The sequence below is a fragment of the Felis catus genome, chromosome E2 (assembly GCF_018350175.1).
Source record: "Felis catus isolate Fca126 chromosome E2, F.catus_Fca126_mat1.0, whole genome shotgun sequence".
Lineage (NCBI taxonomy): Eukaryota > Metazoa > Chordata > Mammalia > Carnivora > Felidae > Felis > Felis catus.
In genome coordinates, this window is record NC_058382.1 from 18,251,544 (window position 1) to 18,268,396 (window position 16,853).

At 58.9% G+C, this 16,853-nt stretch overlaps 2 protein-coding genes and 1 long non-coding RNA gene across 5 annotated transcripts; 1 reads left to right on the forward strand and 2 right to left on the reverse strand.

The window, feature by feature from the left end:
• The first annotated feature begins 75 nt into the window (after window positions 1–75).
• Window positions 76–10,704, forward strand: LGI4 (leucine rich repeat LGI family member 4). Of its 3 annotated transcripts, XM_003997904.6 has the most exons (9): window positions 1,172–3,636; window positions 4,045–4,116; window positions 4,366–4,437; window positions 5,459–5,530; window positions 5,665–5,736; window positions 5,974–6,143; window positions 8,119–8,283; window positions 8,403–8,908; window positions 9,743–10,704. In XM_003997904.6, exons 1-9 carry the CDS (start codon window positions 3,461–3,463, stop codon window positions 10,055–10,057), a joined length of 1,620 nt encoding a protein of 539 aa, XP_003997953.2. In that variant the 5' UTR covers window positions 1,172–3,460; the 3' UTR covers window positions 10,058–10,704. The 3 variants fall into 3 exon arrangements, with proteins under 3 accessions (XP_006941454.2, XP_003997953.2, XP_044901503.1); XM_006941392.5 differs by lacking the exon at window positions 5,974–6,143 and having other exon boundaries at window positions 76–3,636; window positions 7,991–8,283; XM_045045568.1 differs by lacking the exons at window positions 1,172–3,636; window positions 4,045–4,116; window positions 4,366–4,437 and adding an exon at window positions 4,451–5,070.
• On the reverse strand, window positions 2,200–7,992 carry LOC123382186. Its single transcript, XR_006590171.1, has 2 exons — window positions 6,969–7,992; window positions 2,200–6,691 (listed from the first exon to the last, which is right to left on the reverse strand). It is a non-coding gene; the product is annotated as an uncharacterized LOC123382186 (long non-coding RNA).
• Window positions 10,705–10,911: 207 nt separating the features above from the next.
• Window positions 10,912–15,542, reverse strand: FXYD3 (FXYD domain containing ion transport regulator 3). The gene is given in 8 exon segments (XM_019818823.2): window positions 10,912–11,772; window positions 11,902–11,939; window positions 12,249–12,362; window positions 12,364–12,445; window positions 13,170–13,193; window positions 13,304–13,336; window positions 14,918–14,974; window positions 15,201–15,542. Coding segments are annotated over 8 exon segments (444 nt in total). The 5' UTR covers window positions 15,277–15,542; the 3' UTR covers window positions 10,912–11,752.
• Between the last annotated feature and the right edge of the window lie 1,311 nt (window positions 15,543–16,853).

Here is a 16,853-nt window from a genome sequence, read left to right on the forward strand (position 1 = left end):
CACGCTCGCCCCAGCGCCCCGGACAGCTTCTGCCCTGCGGTGGGAGGTGTCAGTGACTTTCTGTGAGGCCCCCTGGGAGTCGGGCCCAGTTGGGACCTAAGGCCATTTGAGCCCTTAGGAGCCCGCTGACCCCTGACCCCAGGGTTCTGTGGAGACCTGGTCAGCCCCACAGGGCTATTTTGGGGGCATTTCAGTGTGTGTGTGTGTGTGTGTGTGCGTGTTTTCCGCTGCTGGCTGTGAGGTGCACACCACGCACATTCACACGCACACACAGAAACCTAAAGACCCCGTTTATCTGGGCACAAAGGCAAACAAATACATACAAACACAGAGGCAGACACACAGAGAATAACACACCCGTGGGGAAACCCAAGGACCCTCCCACACAGCCCACAACACCACCAGCCACACAACCCTGACAGACACACTTGTGGACACACGCAACACGCACACACACACAAATGCACGAATGCACAAACAGGACATAGCTGGCCACTCGGGCACAGACGGACACGCTTATGCACTTGTGTTCGCGTACTTGGAGACACCACCCGCTGTGTGCTGATGGGCTGAACCCCCACTCTCCTGATCTCACGCGGCCCGGAGGACTCCCCGGAGAACAACACGCACGGTGTCCTCCTCATGGGCGGGCCAGCTTCACAGGCACTGGTGACGGAGAAACCCAGGATCAGCTCTGAGCTCTGCCACTCCTGGCTGTGTGACCTTGAGCAGCCCATGGATCCCCTCTGTGTCGTTTCTGCCCTATAAAATGGAGAAATCGCTAAGGTCGTACGGGTAACGCCGGGCCAGGCTCGGAGACCTCTGAAGCCCACACTGTCTTGTCATTAACTCCATTTTAGAGATGAGCAAACCGAGGTTTAGCAAGGTGGAGCTGATTCTGCTGAGGTCCCCGGGGCTTACGGACAGAAACGGCCCGCAGCCCGGAAGAGTTAGACACGGGCCCAGACTCCGTAGGACACCAGAGCCAGGAGCCAGTGAACACGCTTATCCGCAGGCACAGACACAGCCCGCCTCAGAGGACCCAGGGGGCTTTGCGACACCCCCTCGCCCCTGTATGTCTGAGCCTCTGCCCCTCATGGCCTTGCACCCCGGGGTCACCAGCAGTCTCTGGTTAATGATAACCCTGATGTTTATGCAGCCCTGGGGAAGGCTGACAGAGGAGCAGAGAAGTGACGCAGGGCTGGGAGCACCGGGCCAGCTCCAGCCAGTCCTTGGCTTCCCTCCCTCTCGAGGCCAACTGCTCCAGAGAGGAGCAGCTCCCCACTTTCTAGCTGCGTGATGTTGGGCCCGTGACTTAACCTCTCTGAGGCTCAGTGTCTCCTTCTGTAAAACGGGGCTAAAACAGTAGTCACCTCAGAGGGAAGTTAGGAGGACCGTCGGAAACGATCCGTGGAAAACATTTAGAACAAAGCCCGGCAGTCAGTGACACGCACCCGTTAGGTATCGTCACTGTCGCCATTGTCATTCCCCTTGTGAGCCGCAGCGAGAACCCTGGTGGCTGAGTGCTCTGTGAGTATGGATTTAGGCGTGTCTGCGTCCCCTCTGTGTCCCTGGCACGAAGTTCTTTATCGTTTCAAAGACCCCGTAAAGAAGTGTATCACCCCTACTGTACAACTGAGGCAACCGAGACCTGAAGGGCCTGGCTCAAATCACAGAGCCGTTTGGGTCCAGGACAAGCCCTTGGGTCCGGAGTCCACACCCAGGCCTGCCGACCACGGCGGGGCGCCTACCCTGCGCTGACCCACGAGCGGGGGCCACGGCCTCCTTCATCTCACGGAGTGCTCTGCACACCTGGGGAGTGGGTGCCACCGACTGCCCCCCTCGACAGATGGGAAAACTGAGGGTCAGGGAGGTCAAACGACTCGCCTGAGCCCACGCAGAACCGAGCCCGTGGTCCTTCCTGAGCTGGTGCCGGTGAGCCCCCTGTCCTCCACGTCTTCCAGGCGTGTGCAGCCGTAGCCAGAGATGCCGTGTGTTTCCCTCAGGGGTGGGAGGACGGAGGTTAGGTTTAGATCTGTCCGGTGCCATGAAGCGAATCACTTAATCACTTCCTGCCTCGGTTTTCCCACCTGCAAAGTGGGGATCCCACCTCACAGGGCTGTTGTGAGAACCGAGTAAATTCATGTTAAGTCAGGCAGACGGTAAGTGCTCAACGATTATTGTTACTACTCTTTCAGGTTGGGGAACACGTGTCATTTATTTCTGGATTTTGCTTATTTAATGCTAAAAGCAGAGTCCAAATGAAAACAACCAGTGTTCGTGAGTTCTGGTCTCCCAAGAAAGAACACAAAAATCACGAGACAGGCCCTGGAGCCGGCTGCTGGGGCTTGAGTGCTGGCTCAGCCCCAGTCAGCAACCCAAATCGCAAATTACTTGACCTCTCTCCTCAGCGTTTGTGCCTGTAAAATAGCCATATAATAAGGTCAACCTTAGACAGCTGTTAGCACGAGCTAGTAAACTTTTAGGACAGGGCCTAGTGCAGAGCCAACGCTGAGGGAGGGGGTGGCACCATCACCACCATTGTTTGCTTGCATTGGTTCCTTATCCACGGCGGGTGGTGGGCACTCAAGGGGTTAATTTCAGGCTGGCCTGGAGGCTGTGGGTTTGGGGCAGGGCAGCGGCCCTGCCCTGTTTGGCCACCAGAGGGAGCAGCTGGGCCTTGGTGACCGGGCACATCACACCCTCCGGGAGCCAGGGGAGGGGGCTGGCTGGGCGTGGCCAGGATGGCTCCAGCCCCCAGCTGTCTCTTCTCCCACCCCCTCCGCCTGCAGAGCCATCCGGTCCCCACCCGGGTGACATCCTCCTTACACTCCCTGAGTGGGGTGGAGTGGGAAATCTGGGGAGGGGGCTGGCTGAGAGTGGTCAGCTCCAGCCCTTTGTGGCCCCTCCCCTCCCATGGGGCCATCCAGTCCCTTCCTTAGGGCTGCTCTTCCTATGGCCTCTGACCCCCTCCTCCTCCTTACGCTGCTTTGCTGGGCGCACCCGGTGCCCAGTGAGTCCCTTTCCCAAACCTCCAAGGAGAAGGGGCGTGGGAGGAGGGGAAGAACGGGGAACTGGAAAGGGGGGTGAGAAATAAAGATAACAGACAGAGAGAGAGACACACACACAGGCCAACAGGCAGACAGAGACTCAGAGAGAGAGACAGAGATAGAGAGACAGACGGAAATAAAGAGAGAGAGTGGAAAACAGGCTGACTCCCTGAGTCAGAAATACAAAAAGGGACAGAGACAGACAGGGAAAAAGAAGTAAACAGAAAATCAGACACCAAAGGGATAGGGAAGAAAGACAGGCTGAAAGAGACGGAGGAAGGAGAGCGAAGCCAGGACGGGGCGTGCCAGCTGGAGGAATGGACGGTCGCCTGGCATGGGACGTGTAGTGGCCCCAGCCCACAGAGCTGGGTGGGCAGAGAGGAGCCGGGGCGCAGCGGGGGTGAGGGGGGATGGGAGGGGCAGGCGTTGTGCTGCTGCTGCTGCTGCTGGCCGGAGCGGGCGCCGGGGTGGCCTGGAGACCACCAAAGGGAAAGTGCCCTCCGAGCTGCTCCTGCTCCAAGGATAGTGCCCTGTGTGAGGGCTCTCCAGACCTGCCCGAGAGCTTCTCCCCGACCCTGCTGTCACTGTGAGTGTCACCGCGAGGGTGAGGCTGGGAGTCCTGGGGCCCCAGGGCTTGGGGGCAGGGGGCCGGGCCCCCGAGGGCATGGCCCTTCGGGATCTTGGGAGGTGGGCAGCAAAGGATGTTGGGATGCCTCACAGGGGGCTGCTGGGATTGGGACAGGAGCGGAAGGGCAATCCCAAAGCACAGGGGCAACGTTTGGGGCCCCAGAAGGGGGACAGCTGGAGGGAGGACTGAAAGTTGCCAGGATCCTCGCCAAGTGAGGAGGGCAAATGCCTGTGTCCCTGGGATGTAAAGGAAATACATCCAGGGTTGGGGTGGCATGCCAGCGTCCCCCAGACAGGGGACGGCTCTGGGGCGGGGCTGGAGCCTGGGGGCGGTTTTCTCCTCACCCACCATCGCCCACGTCCCCAGCTCACTCGTTAGGACTGGAATCACCCAGCTGAAGGCCGGAAGCTTCCTGAGGGTGCCCACACTGCACCTGCTGTGAGTGGGGCCCAGCTGAGTGGACAACTAGCTCGAGGGAGTGGGTGGGTGTTCACGCAGGTGCGTGGCGGGGGGTGGCGCACACATACGTGTATGTGCATGTCTGTGAAAGCACCGTGTGCATGTGTGTGTGTGTGTGTGTGTGTGTGTGTGAGACAGTGCGCACCTGGGTTGAGGGTGGAGGCCGAGGTTAAAATGTCAGAGAGGGGGCAGCAACTCTGCAAAAATTCTTTCTTGCTCCCTTGCCAGCCTCTTCACATCCAACTCCTTCTCTGTGATTGAGGACGATGCATTTGCGGGCCTGTCCCACCTGCAGTACCTGTGAGTGAGGCCAGGGGATGGGGGCAGGGACGGGGGCTTGGTAGAGTGTGGCTCCTAGAGTGGAGGGAGGTATAGAGACTTACTGGCACGGGCGGGAGGGTCCGGACAAGGGTCCCTCCTGGAGGGGCAAGAGGCCTGGCGTCTTGGCAAGAAGCCTGCTCACCTCCCCTCTCTGTGCTGCAAGGTGCACAAAGGGCCTAGGGAACCCAAGACTGTTTCTGGCCCTACCCGACTTACGGGAGCCCGGAGAGCGGACAGAGAGGCCGGAGGCAAGGAGATGTTTCGAATTAACGGGAGACAACTCTGAGGCAGTGATGGTAGGGGTGGCGGGGAAGGCGGTAGGACGACGCCGGCATCGGGCCGGTGTTGGCGATAACGGGGTTGAAGGCGATGCTGCGGCCGCTGGCGGGGAAGTGTCGGCACGAAGGAGGACCACGGAGTGGGGATGACGTTGGCAAAGATGGCGGACCCGATGGCGATCGCGCCGGTGGCGATATTGATGACGGAGTCTGAGCGGTCGATGTTAGTGTTATCATTGTCGTGGGTGTTGGCCATCACATATCGGTGTTGCTATTGGCGGCGGCTGTGGGTAGGATGTCGGCGTCGGCGTCGTGTGGGCGTAAGGGCGACGTGGTAGGTACTGGGCTTGGCGGGGACGACGGAGGTGCCGGTATGTGGGAAAACTGTGGCTGTAGGGGTGCTCGTGGCGGGTAGAGAAGGGGGTGCTGGGGACAGTGGGGCCGTTGGTACCGGGAGCGCCTGTCCCAGTGCCAGTGCTTCTGGAAATGGTGGCAGTGGTGGTGATGGGGTGGCAGCGTTCGCTGTCAGGCTGGACACGAGCACAGGGTTAGGCTCCTGGCTCCTGGGATTGTAGTCTGGGACCCTGGGGAGGAGAGGTTTCCGGGGAGGCGTCGGCACATTCCAGGGGCCTAGGGCTCCCGTGGGGTGAGTTCCCCCCAAGCACGACGGGGCCACAGCAGGGAACCCAGGGCCTCCCGCTCACCATGCCTTCTCTCCACAGCTTCATCGAGGACAATGACATTGGCTCCATCTCTAAGAACGCTCTCAGAGGACTTCGCTCACTCACACACCTGTGCGTGCCCCCAAGGCCTCGCCCCTCTGCTCACCAGCCCGCCCTGACAGGCTCCCCCGGACCCCATCACCCCATCACGAGGGGCATCCAGGTAGCTGGTGACGGTTCCTCCTCTCTCTCTCTCCTTCCACCAGGAGCCTGGCCAGTAATAATCTCGAGACCCTCCCCAGATTCCTGTTCCGAGGCCTGGAGACCCTAACTCATGTGTGAGGCTCAAGGGGGCTGGGCGGGTCGGGGAGTTGGGGAATGTTTGAGAGGGAAGCGGATTGCTGTGCCCACTTTCGGTTGACATAACTAAGTTACGGCTGCAACGGTCCTCACATATTTCCTCACTCACCTCTGGGGCCCCATCCCGAACCCTTGCCCGGGGAGGGGGCGGGGAGTGTGGCCTCCAGGGGGCGGTGGAAGCCAGGTCGCAGCCCCTCCCCGGCCTCTTGCCCCAGGGACCTCCGCGGGAACCCGATCCAGTGTGACTGCCGCGTCCTCTGGCTGCTGCAGTGGATGCCCACCGTGAATGCCAGCGTGGGGACTGGGGCCTGCGCCGGCCCCACTGCTCTGGCCCACATGCAGCTCCGCCACCTGGACCCCAAGACGTTCAAGTGCAGAGCCATAGGTGGGGGCTTTCCGGGCAGGGCGGGAGGGACAGCAGGGGTTCCAGAAGAAGGCGGGAGATCAGGGGAATGGCTGCCAGGGCTGAAGGGCTCACCTCACTCCCTGCTCTGCCGTTTCCCAGCTTGTGAGACCCTGGGCAAGCAGCATCACCTCCCTGAGCCTCAGTTTCCTCATCTGTAAAATGGAGGTAATAAACAGTGACGTAGTGAGAATTCAGTGATGTATCTGCACCTGCATCTGGTGCAGAACCTCGGATGGGAGGCCCTCCTGAATGTTCATTCTGCTGGTGTTATTAATATAAAAATGACCTTTTAAAAATACTTGCTACGATCCTTCTGCTTTCCCATAAATATATTTTGGTACCTTTACGGGTCCCGGGCACTGCAGAAGACTCAGCAGCGAGGAAGCGCAGAGGAAGGTGGAGCGTGAGAACCCAGAGCGGTCAGGGCTGGGATGGGGGAAGCCGACAGAGCTGCAGACGCCCAGAGCCAGAGCGAGGGCCGGGGAGGGCTTCCCGAAGCAGTGCGTATCTGAGCTCAGATCCGAAGGCTATGGATACAATGATCGATTATTACCATCAGCTAAGTGTGAGACACGTTTTTGGTCTGTGGGACCCATAGAACCGGAGAATTTAGTTTCGGTTATCCCGCAAAGATTCACTCTGTGTCCAGCCCTGGGAGAGGCAAGGGGCACCAAGATAGGGCCCCGCCCTCAGAGCCCTGGCGGGCGAGGCATTAAATAAAACGTTGCAGAAATAAATGTACGATACGCCTCGTGATAAACACAGGGAGTGGTGAGGGAGATTAAGTGAGGGGGGTGGTCCTACCTTCCATGGGGCATTGGTTGGAGAAGGCTTTTCTGGAGAGGCAGCTTCAGATCCAGAAGAGTGCTGTAGACAGAGAAGACAGCATGTGCAATGGCCCTGAGGCAGCAGAGAGTTTGTCCTGCTTGAGGGTCACAGGCAGGCAGTGTCCCGGGGAGTGAGTGCAGGAAAGGACACAGGTGACATTGAAGGCTGCAGGGGCCTCACTGTGTATGACTTTGAAAGCCACAGAAAGCAGAGTGGCCTTTATCCTGATGGCCGTGGGAAGCCGTGGAGGGCTTGGAGCAGGGGGTGATGACAGGATGGACGTTTTTAAGAGATCCACCTTTGGGGGCGCATCCTTGGTGGTTTCGTTCATTGCTTCAACCCTGGTACCTGGAGACAGGGCCTGGCACATAGAGTGATGTATTAGAACCTGGAGTCTACCGCCGGGCCCGTCCACCACCACGCTGGGCGACCTTGGCGCATCACGACCAAAGCTAGGCTGCTTACCATGAATTAGAGAAGAGAGGAGGGACTGAGGTGAGCAGTCCAGGGCGTGGGGCAGCCTCTGGGTGTTGTCCTGGCTTTCATGATTGAAAGTGAGTTATGGCACGTCCACGTGCCGGGTCACGGGGAGAAGGGGAAAGGGACCGAGTCCGGGACGAGCCGTGGCCAAACAAGTGAGGCGACCGTTACCCCCATCGCTTGGCTCTTTTTCCCTTGGAAACCTGGTGTGGACAGGGCCACGCCTCATCTCAGGAGGGAGGTGTCGGGGGAGTGCTGAGACAAGGTGGCCTCTACCTGGGCAGTTTTGTGCTCCAGTCCGATTTCATGGAAGATGGACTGTGCCGGACGGTCCCGTGCCTGCCTCTCGGCCCGTTTCCTCATCTGTAAAACGGCTATGATGAAATGTCCCGCACAGGGATCTTGTGGAGTTAAATGATAAATCGATAAATACGTTGTTTCTAAGCAGTTATTTGATGATGTCATGCAGCTTAGAAAACACAGTATGACCGTGTTGCTGTGACTTAATTCGTCTGTAGATCAAAAGATTCGCTATCCGTCCCTTTGAGGTGCACACCCCTCATTTCAGAGATGTGGAAACCGAGGCTCAGCGATGAGGGCCCTCGGGGTCCGCCGTGCCTCCCTGACTCTCTCCTGCCACCCCCAGAGCTGTCCTGGTTCCAGACGGTCGGGGAGGCGGCGCTGGGCGTGGAGTCCTTCTCCTACCAGGGGGAGCCCCACATGGTCCTGGCACAGCCGTTTGCGGGCCGTTGTCTGGTCCTCACCTGGGACTACAGCCTGCAGCGTTTCCGGCCCGAGGAAGAGCTGTCGGGTGAGCACCCCCCTCGCATCCTCCTGCCTGTCCCCGTAGCCTGCCCGGTGGGGTGGGGGGGGAGACCCCGACCTGCCTGGCTGGCCTGACCGCCCCTCCTGCTCCCCGACCCCCCACAGCGCCCTCGGTGGTGTCCTGCAAGCCACTGGTGCTGGGCCCGAGCCTCTTCGTGCTGGCCGCCCGCCTGTGGGGTGGCTCGCAGCTGTGGGCCCGGCCCGGCCCCGGCCTGCGCCTGGCCCCCACACAGGCCCTGGCCCCACGACGGCTGCTGCGGCCCAATGACGCCGAGCTCCTGTGGCTGGACGGGCAGCCCTGCTTCGTGGTGGCCGACGCCTCCAAGGCGGGCAGCACCACGCTGCTGTGCCGGGACGGGCCCGGCTTCTACCCTCGCCAGAGCCTGCACGCCTGGCACCGGGACACGGATGCCGAGGCCCTCGAGCTGGACGGCCGGCCCCACCTACTGCTGGCCTCTGCCTCACAGCGGCCCGTGCTCTTCCACTGGCTCGGGGGCCGCTTCGAGAGGCGCACAGACATCCCCGAGGCTGAGGACGTCTATGCCACGCGTCACTTCCAGGCCGGCGGGGACGTGTTCCTGTGCCTGACACGCTACATCGGGGACTCCATGGTGAGGCTGGACCCCTCAGGTGGGGCAGGCAGCGGAGGCCACAAGCCAGACCCGACCTGCGGCCCCCCTCGGGGCTGGTCTTTCAGCACCGACCCCACCTTGCACACCAGCCTCGGCCTCGAGACTCTGACCTGACCTCTCAGGCTGACCTTCGAACTCTGACCCCACCTAGTGTTCTGATCTTTGAACTCTGGCCGCCCTGACACTGACTCCAAGACAGTGACCCCTCAGGCTGGCTCACCATAAGCCACTCCCTGTCCCCCGACATTGACACTGGCCCCACGATTCTAATTCTACCGCCAGACTCCGGCTCCGTAACTCTGACACGCTCCAAACTCCCACTTGACCACAATCACCGCACTCTGAGTCTCCGGGGCTGATGGCCCACCCCCTCCAGCATTCTCATTCTGGGGTGAGATACCGCCAGGCAGAGCCTAGAAGGCACTGATCTGACTCAGGTGTCCCCAGGACACGTGTGGGGAACAGACTGTGGGTGTAGGGATGGAGGGGGGGGAGACCAGGGAAGCCTGGCGTCATGGTCCAGGAGGGAAGTGACTGCGGCTGGGCCGGAGTGCAGCCAGAGGAGATGGGAGAGATGTATCCCATCGTGGGTAAAGCTGACCGACTCTGTGTGGGGCGTGAGGGGGAGAGAGGGGCCAAGGATGACTTCAGGTTTGTGGCCCGAGCAGCTGGGTGGTGACACGTGTGAAGGTAAGAAAGCTGCAGGAGTTTGGGGACCTACAGGCCTGTCTCCAGGCTGTCCCAAGTGCTCGGGAGGGCTGCAGGCCTGGCCCTCCTGGACCCCAGGCCCTAACTAGTGGCCACACTTCACAGGTCATGCGCTGGGACGGCTCCATGTTCCGCCTGCTGCAGCGACTGCCCTCGCGTGGTGCCCACGTCTTCCAGCCGCTGCTCATCGCCAGGGACCAGCTGGCTATCCTGGGCAGCGACTTCGCCTTCAGTCAGGTCTTGCGTCTTGAGCCTGACAAAGGGCTCCTGGAGCCGCTGCAGGAGCTGGGGCCCCCAGCCTTGGTGGCCCCCCGTGCCTTTGCTCACATCACCGTGGCCGGCAGACGCTTCCTCTTCGCCGCTTGCTTCAAGGGCCCCACACAGATCTACCAGCATCACGAGCTAGACCTCAGTGCCTGAAACGCGAGGGGACCTTGAGACCTTGGACACGGCTCGGAGGGGAGGGGGCACTGGCGCGGGGAGTCCCAGGCCTCTGGACGCTCACTTGAACGGCCTCCTGGCCCTACCCGGGGTGATGGTATCTGTGAGGTACCGACCACAGGCCGAGTTCAAGACGAGGGCCTTGAACTTCCAGTCTGAAGCAACATCTCAGCCCGTGGCACACGCTCCGACCAAGCATGACTTGGGGCTCGGCTGGGGCACCACAAGAAGCTGGGGTACCGAAGCCATGGTGGGGGCGATGTGCAGAACTCCGTGAGGTCCGGAAGAGCCCCCTCAAGCCCACTCCCCTCCTGCTCCCTCTGAAAATACTGAGGAGGAGAGAGCTTTCCCTTCCCTCTAAACTCATTCTGGCCAATCTCTTTTAGTGCCCGCCTCCGTGACGTCATCAGTCGCTGGGCCGGTTTCCCCGCCCCGGGCCTGCTAACTTCCTCTGCTGCTTTGTGCGCATGCCTCCTGCCCAGGCGGAAGCCCAGCGTGTTGGCCCTCTTGCGCCTGCGCAAGAAATAGGTGGGAAAGTAGGTGTTGTGGCTGGAGCCCCCGCTACCCTTTCTCTGGAGAGGACGGGAAGTGTATAAGCTCAATAAACACGCTGTGCACCTGCCTCACCCATTATGGGATCTTTGGAAGAAGGTGTCTCTTGGGTGACATGCGGGGGAGAGCGGGAGGAGTGGTATCCCAGGAGCAGTGTTATGGAGGGGAGAGGTCACGGGGTGCATTTTGGCTGCCCCTGCTGCTTTTTCGCAAGCCCCATGAGTGTGGGCTCATGATTATGGGGGGCCTCGTGGGATGTTTGAAGGAAATAGGGCACGACGAAGGGACGACTCGCTGGTTTATTGTGGATCTCTTCTTTGGGTCATGTCTCAGGGCATCGTAGGAGATAGTTTTAGGTGTTTTGAAGGGTTTTAGGCGTTATATGGGGTGGCCCTTGGGGACATTTTGGAGATCTTTTTGGGTATTGGGGAGTCTCAAGGGAGTTTGAGGCTCCTTGGAGGTTCTCACGCCATGTGGCTACTATATATTATTAGTCTCGTGGGGAATTATTTAGAGAACTCACAGGGACAGTTGGGTACTAGGAAGAGTTTTCTATACTCAAGTGGGGTCCCAGAGGTGAGTGGGGGGGGGGTGTCATGGGGTCTTTCTATTCTAATCACAATCTATGTGACTCCTCATATCGTGATAGGAAGATCCACATCCTTGTTTTCCTGGGATGGTCTCAACGTCCCAGCATTCCATCTGGTTAGAGCGCCCTTTCACTCCCCAGAGTGTCCACCATTTGGCTACTAGAAAATTTTAAATTGCACCCGTGACGCCCCCAGCCTTGGGAGGCAGAGGGCAGACCTCATGCCATTCACCAGGCCTTTGGGTTTTTCCCAACAGAGGGATGATGGCCAGCTTCTGTGCCAGCTGCCAGTGAAAGCCCATCCCAACGTAGGGAGTCTTGAGGCTGCTTGGGCAGGAGACAAGGTCAACTTTTAGGTTGAAAATTGAACAGAAAGACACCCCACCCCCACCCCCAGTGAGAGGTGAGATGAGACCCTGGCAAGGCGGTCTGAGGAGAGGAGGGAGACTTCCATCTTGGAGTCCAAGCTCCCATGCAGAGCCAAGACTTGGGGGAAGAGAAGGGATGTCCGTGTCCTTTTGGTCGATCCATCCTCAACAGTTATGGGCAGAGCCTGGGAGAGATGACGGGTCAGCTTGTGAATGCACATGGGGTTTTCTCCCCAAGGCACGTGCACACACGTGCACACTCACCCACCCCTCACATCCTGTGTTCCCCTCACCCCACGCGGGTCCTGTCTTACCTGGAGTGATGAGAGGAGGGGCGTCCCCTGGATGGTGACTAGGGAAAGAAAAGTCGTGAAATCAGTATCCACTCCCTTGTCCTCTCAAGGCTAGAAGATTCTCAGCTTGCCCTGACAGCTTCCTGGCTATTTTTCCAATGCTGGTTGTAACATTCCAGGGACCAAAGCTTTTCAGGATTGGGGGCCCTCTGAAGATTATCAGCTCTGAAGAATGAACCCGGAAAAATCTTAGTGGTGTGAATTCTCCAGGGCAGCGCCGGGAGGCCTCTTTCTGCGAGACTTAGCTCCTTCCACCAGTGAATGGTGTCTGTTCAGCGTGAGCCGGGCACACGGGAAACCCGTCTTACCTGGGCTTCTGGCTGAACTTGCACTTGCATTTCCCACCTGTTGGGGAGAGGGGATGGTTGGGAGAGAGGACCCGGGCCCACAGCCCTGCCCTGCCAGCCCGGCCACCAGCGTCCCCACTCACTCATGAGGACGATGATGCCGATGGTGCACAGAACCCCAGCACAGATGAGTCCACCGATCCGGAGTCTGTGCCAGTCTAGGAGAAACCCGGAGGGGGGTCGTCAGTGCCTGCCCCCCCATCAAACCCCCATCTATCCAACAAGTAGGTATTGGGCACCTATGGCGGGCAGGGAGCCGGGGATACGGAGTGAACAGACAGCCCCCCAGCCCTCCTGTGCTCACATTCCCCTTTACACACAAACAAGCGATAAGAGATTCAGTGGAAGGTCAGGTGAAGATAAGCTTTCTGAAGACAAATAAGCAGGGCCAGGGGACAAAAAGTCAGAGGCCCAGCGTGGTCAGGGAAGGCTTCTCCGAGCAGAGACCCGGGGAGGTGAGGCAGGGGGCCGTGGCGAAGGGATCGGAAGGTACAAAGGTCTGGAGGTCTGGAGTGTGTCTGCCGTGCCTGAGAGACGGTGGGGAGGCCACCGCATAGCTCGCCTCCTTCAGGCAGTTTTTGCAAGACAACCCTTCCCCCTGCCGTTGATTTGAACCCTAACAACGGCTTCCTGTGAACTGTCCTGGCTTCCTGTGTGTCTGTCCTGCCGGATGAGAACCTTCGCAGGGACCAGATTGGCCTCGCTCATTCCTTTATTCCTTTATTCTATGGTGTTGACGGTTCAGTGCCCCACTCCTCGCCCCTTCCTATCCTGACCCTTGTTTCGCCCACATCAGACCCTCACCCAACCTAGGTGGGCCCCTTGGCACAAAATAGTAGGTGGGGGTGGGGAGGCTCCGGAGAGAGGGGTGCAAGCTCTCACCATAGTAGAAAGGACTGTTTTTATCTGCAAGAAAAGAAAAAAGAACGTGAATCCAGGACAACAGCCAAGATGCAGGGGTGCGGGGGGGGTGGAATTTGGGGGTTAGCCTGGTGGAAGGGTCCAGTCTGACTCACCTTCTGGGTCGTTGGCGTCCAGGGCAGGCAGGCCTGCTGGGAGAAGCGGGAAGGACAGGGGATGGCGGTGCCAAGCTCAGTAAACTGCCGGGCAGAGCCACAGAGCCTCAGGGGCCTCGAGATAGGGTCCCCTGGCAGACAGGTCCCCTCCTGTGGGCACAGGCGTCCGGCCCCCACTGGGTGCCCCTGCACCTCTCACCTCGGAGGTGTGGACTCGCCCCTGAGCCCCAAGCCTGTGAGCCCTGCCGGCACTTTGCCTCCTAAAATAGGTTTTAATCTGGGCGGCTTTAGGCCACTCTTTGGCCTAGTGTTTCCAGACACCTGCTAATCCACGCCTCCTGCAGAAATGGAACAACATTCTTTTTTTTTTTAATTTTTTTTATGTTTATTTTTGAGAGAGAGAGAGAGACATGAACAGGGGAGGGACAGAGAGAGGGAGACAGAAGATCAGAAGCTGGCTCTGTGCTGACAGCAGCGAGCCCAATGCAGGGCTCGAACTCATGAACTGCGAGATCCTAACCTGAGCTGAAGTCAAACGCTTAGCTGGCTGAGCCGCCCAGTGACCCGTGGAGCAACATTCTTATCAACTTATCAAGATGACAGATGGCATCGGTTCCCGGTCATTCTCACAGCCTCATCCACACCCCACCCATTCGGGTGTTTGCTCGCCACTTCCTTTTAAAGCAAAACACTAATTATAAACAACGCACTTTACTCAAAAGTGCAGCTTTCTACTACTACCCTGGATGGAATGCCAATCTTGCCCGATGTGAGGGATAAAAAAATACCAGAAAAGCAAAGGACTAGGATTACATTCGGGCTAGAAGCAGTGGGCCACCTGAGCTCTGGGCCTAAGCTCTGTTCTTTCTTTGTGAAAAGGAGATTAACAATTTTTAATTATATTTAAAGCACAAATGCAATGTGCTTACTCTGCACTGGGCCCTGTTCTAACTGCTTTTCTTTCTTTTTTTAAAAAACTTTTTTTTTTAATGTGTATTTATTTTTGACAGAGAGAGAGACAGAGCATGAGCAGGGGAGGGGCAGAGAGAGAGGGAGACACAGAATCTGAAGCAGGCTCCAGGCTCTGAGCCGTCAGCACAGAGCCCGACGCGGGGCTCGAACTCACAGACCGCGAGATCATGACCTGAGCCGAAGTCGGATGCTCAACCGACTGAGCCACCCAGGTGCCCCATCTAACTGCTTTTCAAGTACTAACTTGTGAAATGACTATTAAGTGCATACCATTATTGTCTCCATTTTTACACTGGGGAAACTGAGGCACAAAGGATTTCCGTAACTGCCGCATGCACGAAGCTCCCAGTCGTCTCTTGTACTAGTGTTAGGGAGGTGTTAAAGACACAGTACACAGGGCTGAGCCTTCTCCTCCCTCGAGAGGGTGACTTTGTAGCTGTGTGAGCCTCTGCTTTAAGAGGTCCTGTCTTTGTGTGTCCCTTGAAGTCACCAGTGTGGCGCTTCTTACCCTCAAGGAGATGCTGTCCTGGTAGTCCCTACCCCACAAAGGAGGCGGAAAGCATGAGAGGGACACACGTGGAACTTGGCCACCACTCAACAGAGGGGTTTGGGGAAAAGGCAGTCCCAGGGATGGGTACTCACCTGTCAGGAGGATGAGCAGGCCTAGGGTCACCTCTCGCATGTCCACGTCCAGCTGGCCTGGAGGGGTGGGGGCGGATGGGGAGGGTCCAATTTGAGCAGGGCTGCGGGTTGCCAGACAGGTGCCTCTGGTTCCCAATCCTCTCCTACTCTGCCCCCACCCGGGGTACGCAGCTCGCCCCGGGGCAGGAAGGCTGGCATTAAAACCCACTCACTGGCTGGGAGGTAAGTGCAGGGGGGGTGGGTGACGACGCGGACCTGGCGAGGGACCACAGTAACAACTCACCGGACACAAACTTGGGGCTTGAGGCGAATTGCCCTGGCGACCAAATGAGGGAGGTGCTGCCTGCCGTTATCCCCATCTTACGGATGGGGAAACTGAGAAACTGAAAGCTGGAAATGGGTGCGTAGGGCCAGCCCGGCGGGGAGCGGGACTTGAAGCAGCCTGGCTCTGCAGAGGCTGCTCGTCACTCAGGACTCTCAGGGCCTCGGGGTGTTTTGGGAAACGGGACGTTGGGAGCCAGGTGGCAAGAGGCCCGGTTCCCGGGTGTGTCTGCCACAGGACAGCTCGGAGCCTGCCTGCCCTGCCCAGACTCTGCAGACCTCGGGCTGGGCCAGGGCCGGGGCCCGGCCGGCTCCTCAGGCGGCTCGGGGCGAGGCGTGGGCAAGGGAGAACCGGAGGCTGGGGCGGGCGTGGGGCACAGGGCAGAGACGAGTCATCTGGCTGCAGCCCCAGGCCCATCTTCTGCCCCCCACCTCGTTTCTGCCCCTGCCCCGGCCCCAGGCTCTGTCAGGCTCCTCCTGGCAGCCTATTTCCTCCCTCCCCAGGTAAGCCTGCCCAGCAAGAAGAACCCCCGCCCCCCAACCCCTTCCTGGTCTGGCATCAGCCCACCCTCCCCGCATCCTCAGTGCCCGAGATAAGCCCCCGTGCGTCGCCCGGCCCCCTCCCTGCCCCTGCCCCACTGCCACAAGCACCCACTGTCAAAACGTTGATAGCAAGAGCTAGCACGTCCTCTGACCCACCCTGTGCTGCGCACTGCCCGTGACCTTGCTGTGTGTTCACCCATTTCACCGCCACCGCCCCCCCCCCCGCCGGAAACCCCGGAGGCGATCTCTTCTATCCTCCATTTCACCGATCACAAAACACATGCCCTCGCTAAGCCTGGCGAAAAGCCTTTTGACCTTCCCTGCTGTGTCCCCGAGACTCCCGTCCACAGCTGAAGAGAGCGAGCCCGTCTCTCCATACCATGGAAACCCCACTCCGTGTTCCTTTCTGTTTCTGCCCAGACTCCTCCCTGGTCCTGTACACTCAGGTCCTGGGAATCCTCCCAGCCGTCCGTCCTTCAGGGTGGACTCATGGTTTTAGTCTGAGCGCCCATTTCTTGCAGGAAGGGGCTCTGTGGCTTTGGGAAGCATTGCTATGGCATTTAGGGCCCCACACGTTTGGGGAGAAGAGCTGGAGTGGGTGTGTGGGCAGGACGGCCCGTGGGTCCTCACCAAGCTACCTGGCGAGGCTTCGTCACCCCGAGATGGTGCTAATACTAGTAATAACAGCTAGTGCTGGCCGGGGGCCTGGGTGGCTCAGCCGGTTGAGCGTCCGACTCTTGATTCCGGCTCACGTCATGATCTCACGGTTGGTGAGTTCAAGCCCCGCATGGGGCTCCGGGCTGACAACACAGAGCCTGCTCAGGATTTTCTCTCTCTCTCTGCCCCTTCCCCCCTCAAATAAATAAACAAGCTTGAAAAAAAAAAAAAAGAGCTAATGCTTAATTGTTTACCCCATGCCAGGCACTGTTTCAGTTCTTTGCATTTATTCACTTACATAATCTTCGCGGCTTGATGAAGTTGGCACTGTGGTCACCCCCCGTTGCTGTCACAACCCCGTAACCCCTGCTAACTCAGCTTAATGCTGCATGCCGTCCCCCAGGACCCAGAGTCC

Bases quoted from the DNA above. Each gene is read 5' to 3' on its own strand.
- LGI4 (XM_003997904.6), top strand. From the start codon at position 3,461: ATGGGAGGGGCAGGCGTTGTGCTGCTGCTGCTGCTGCTGGCCGGAGCG. The intron at 4,438-5,458 runs GTGAGTGAGGCC...TTCTCTCCACAG, and splicing joins CTGTCCCACCTGCAGTACCT to CTTCATCGAGGACAATGACA. The intron at 5,737-5,973 runs GTGAGGCTCAAG...CTCTTGCCCCAG, and splicing joins CTGGAGACCCTAACTCATGT to GGACCTCCGCGGGAACCCGA.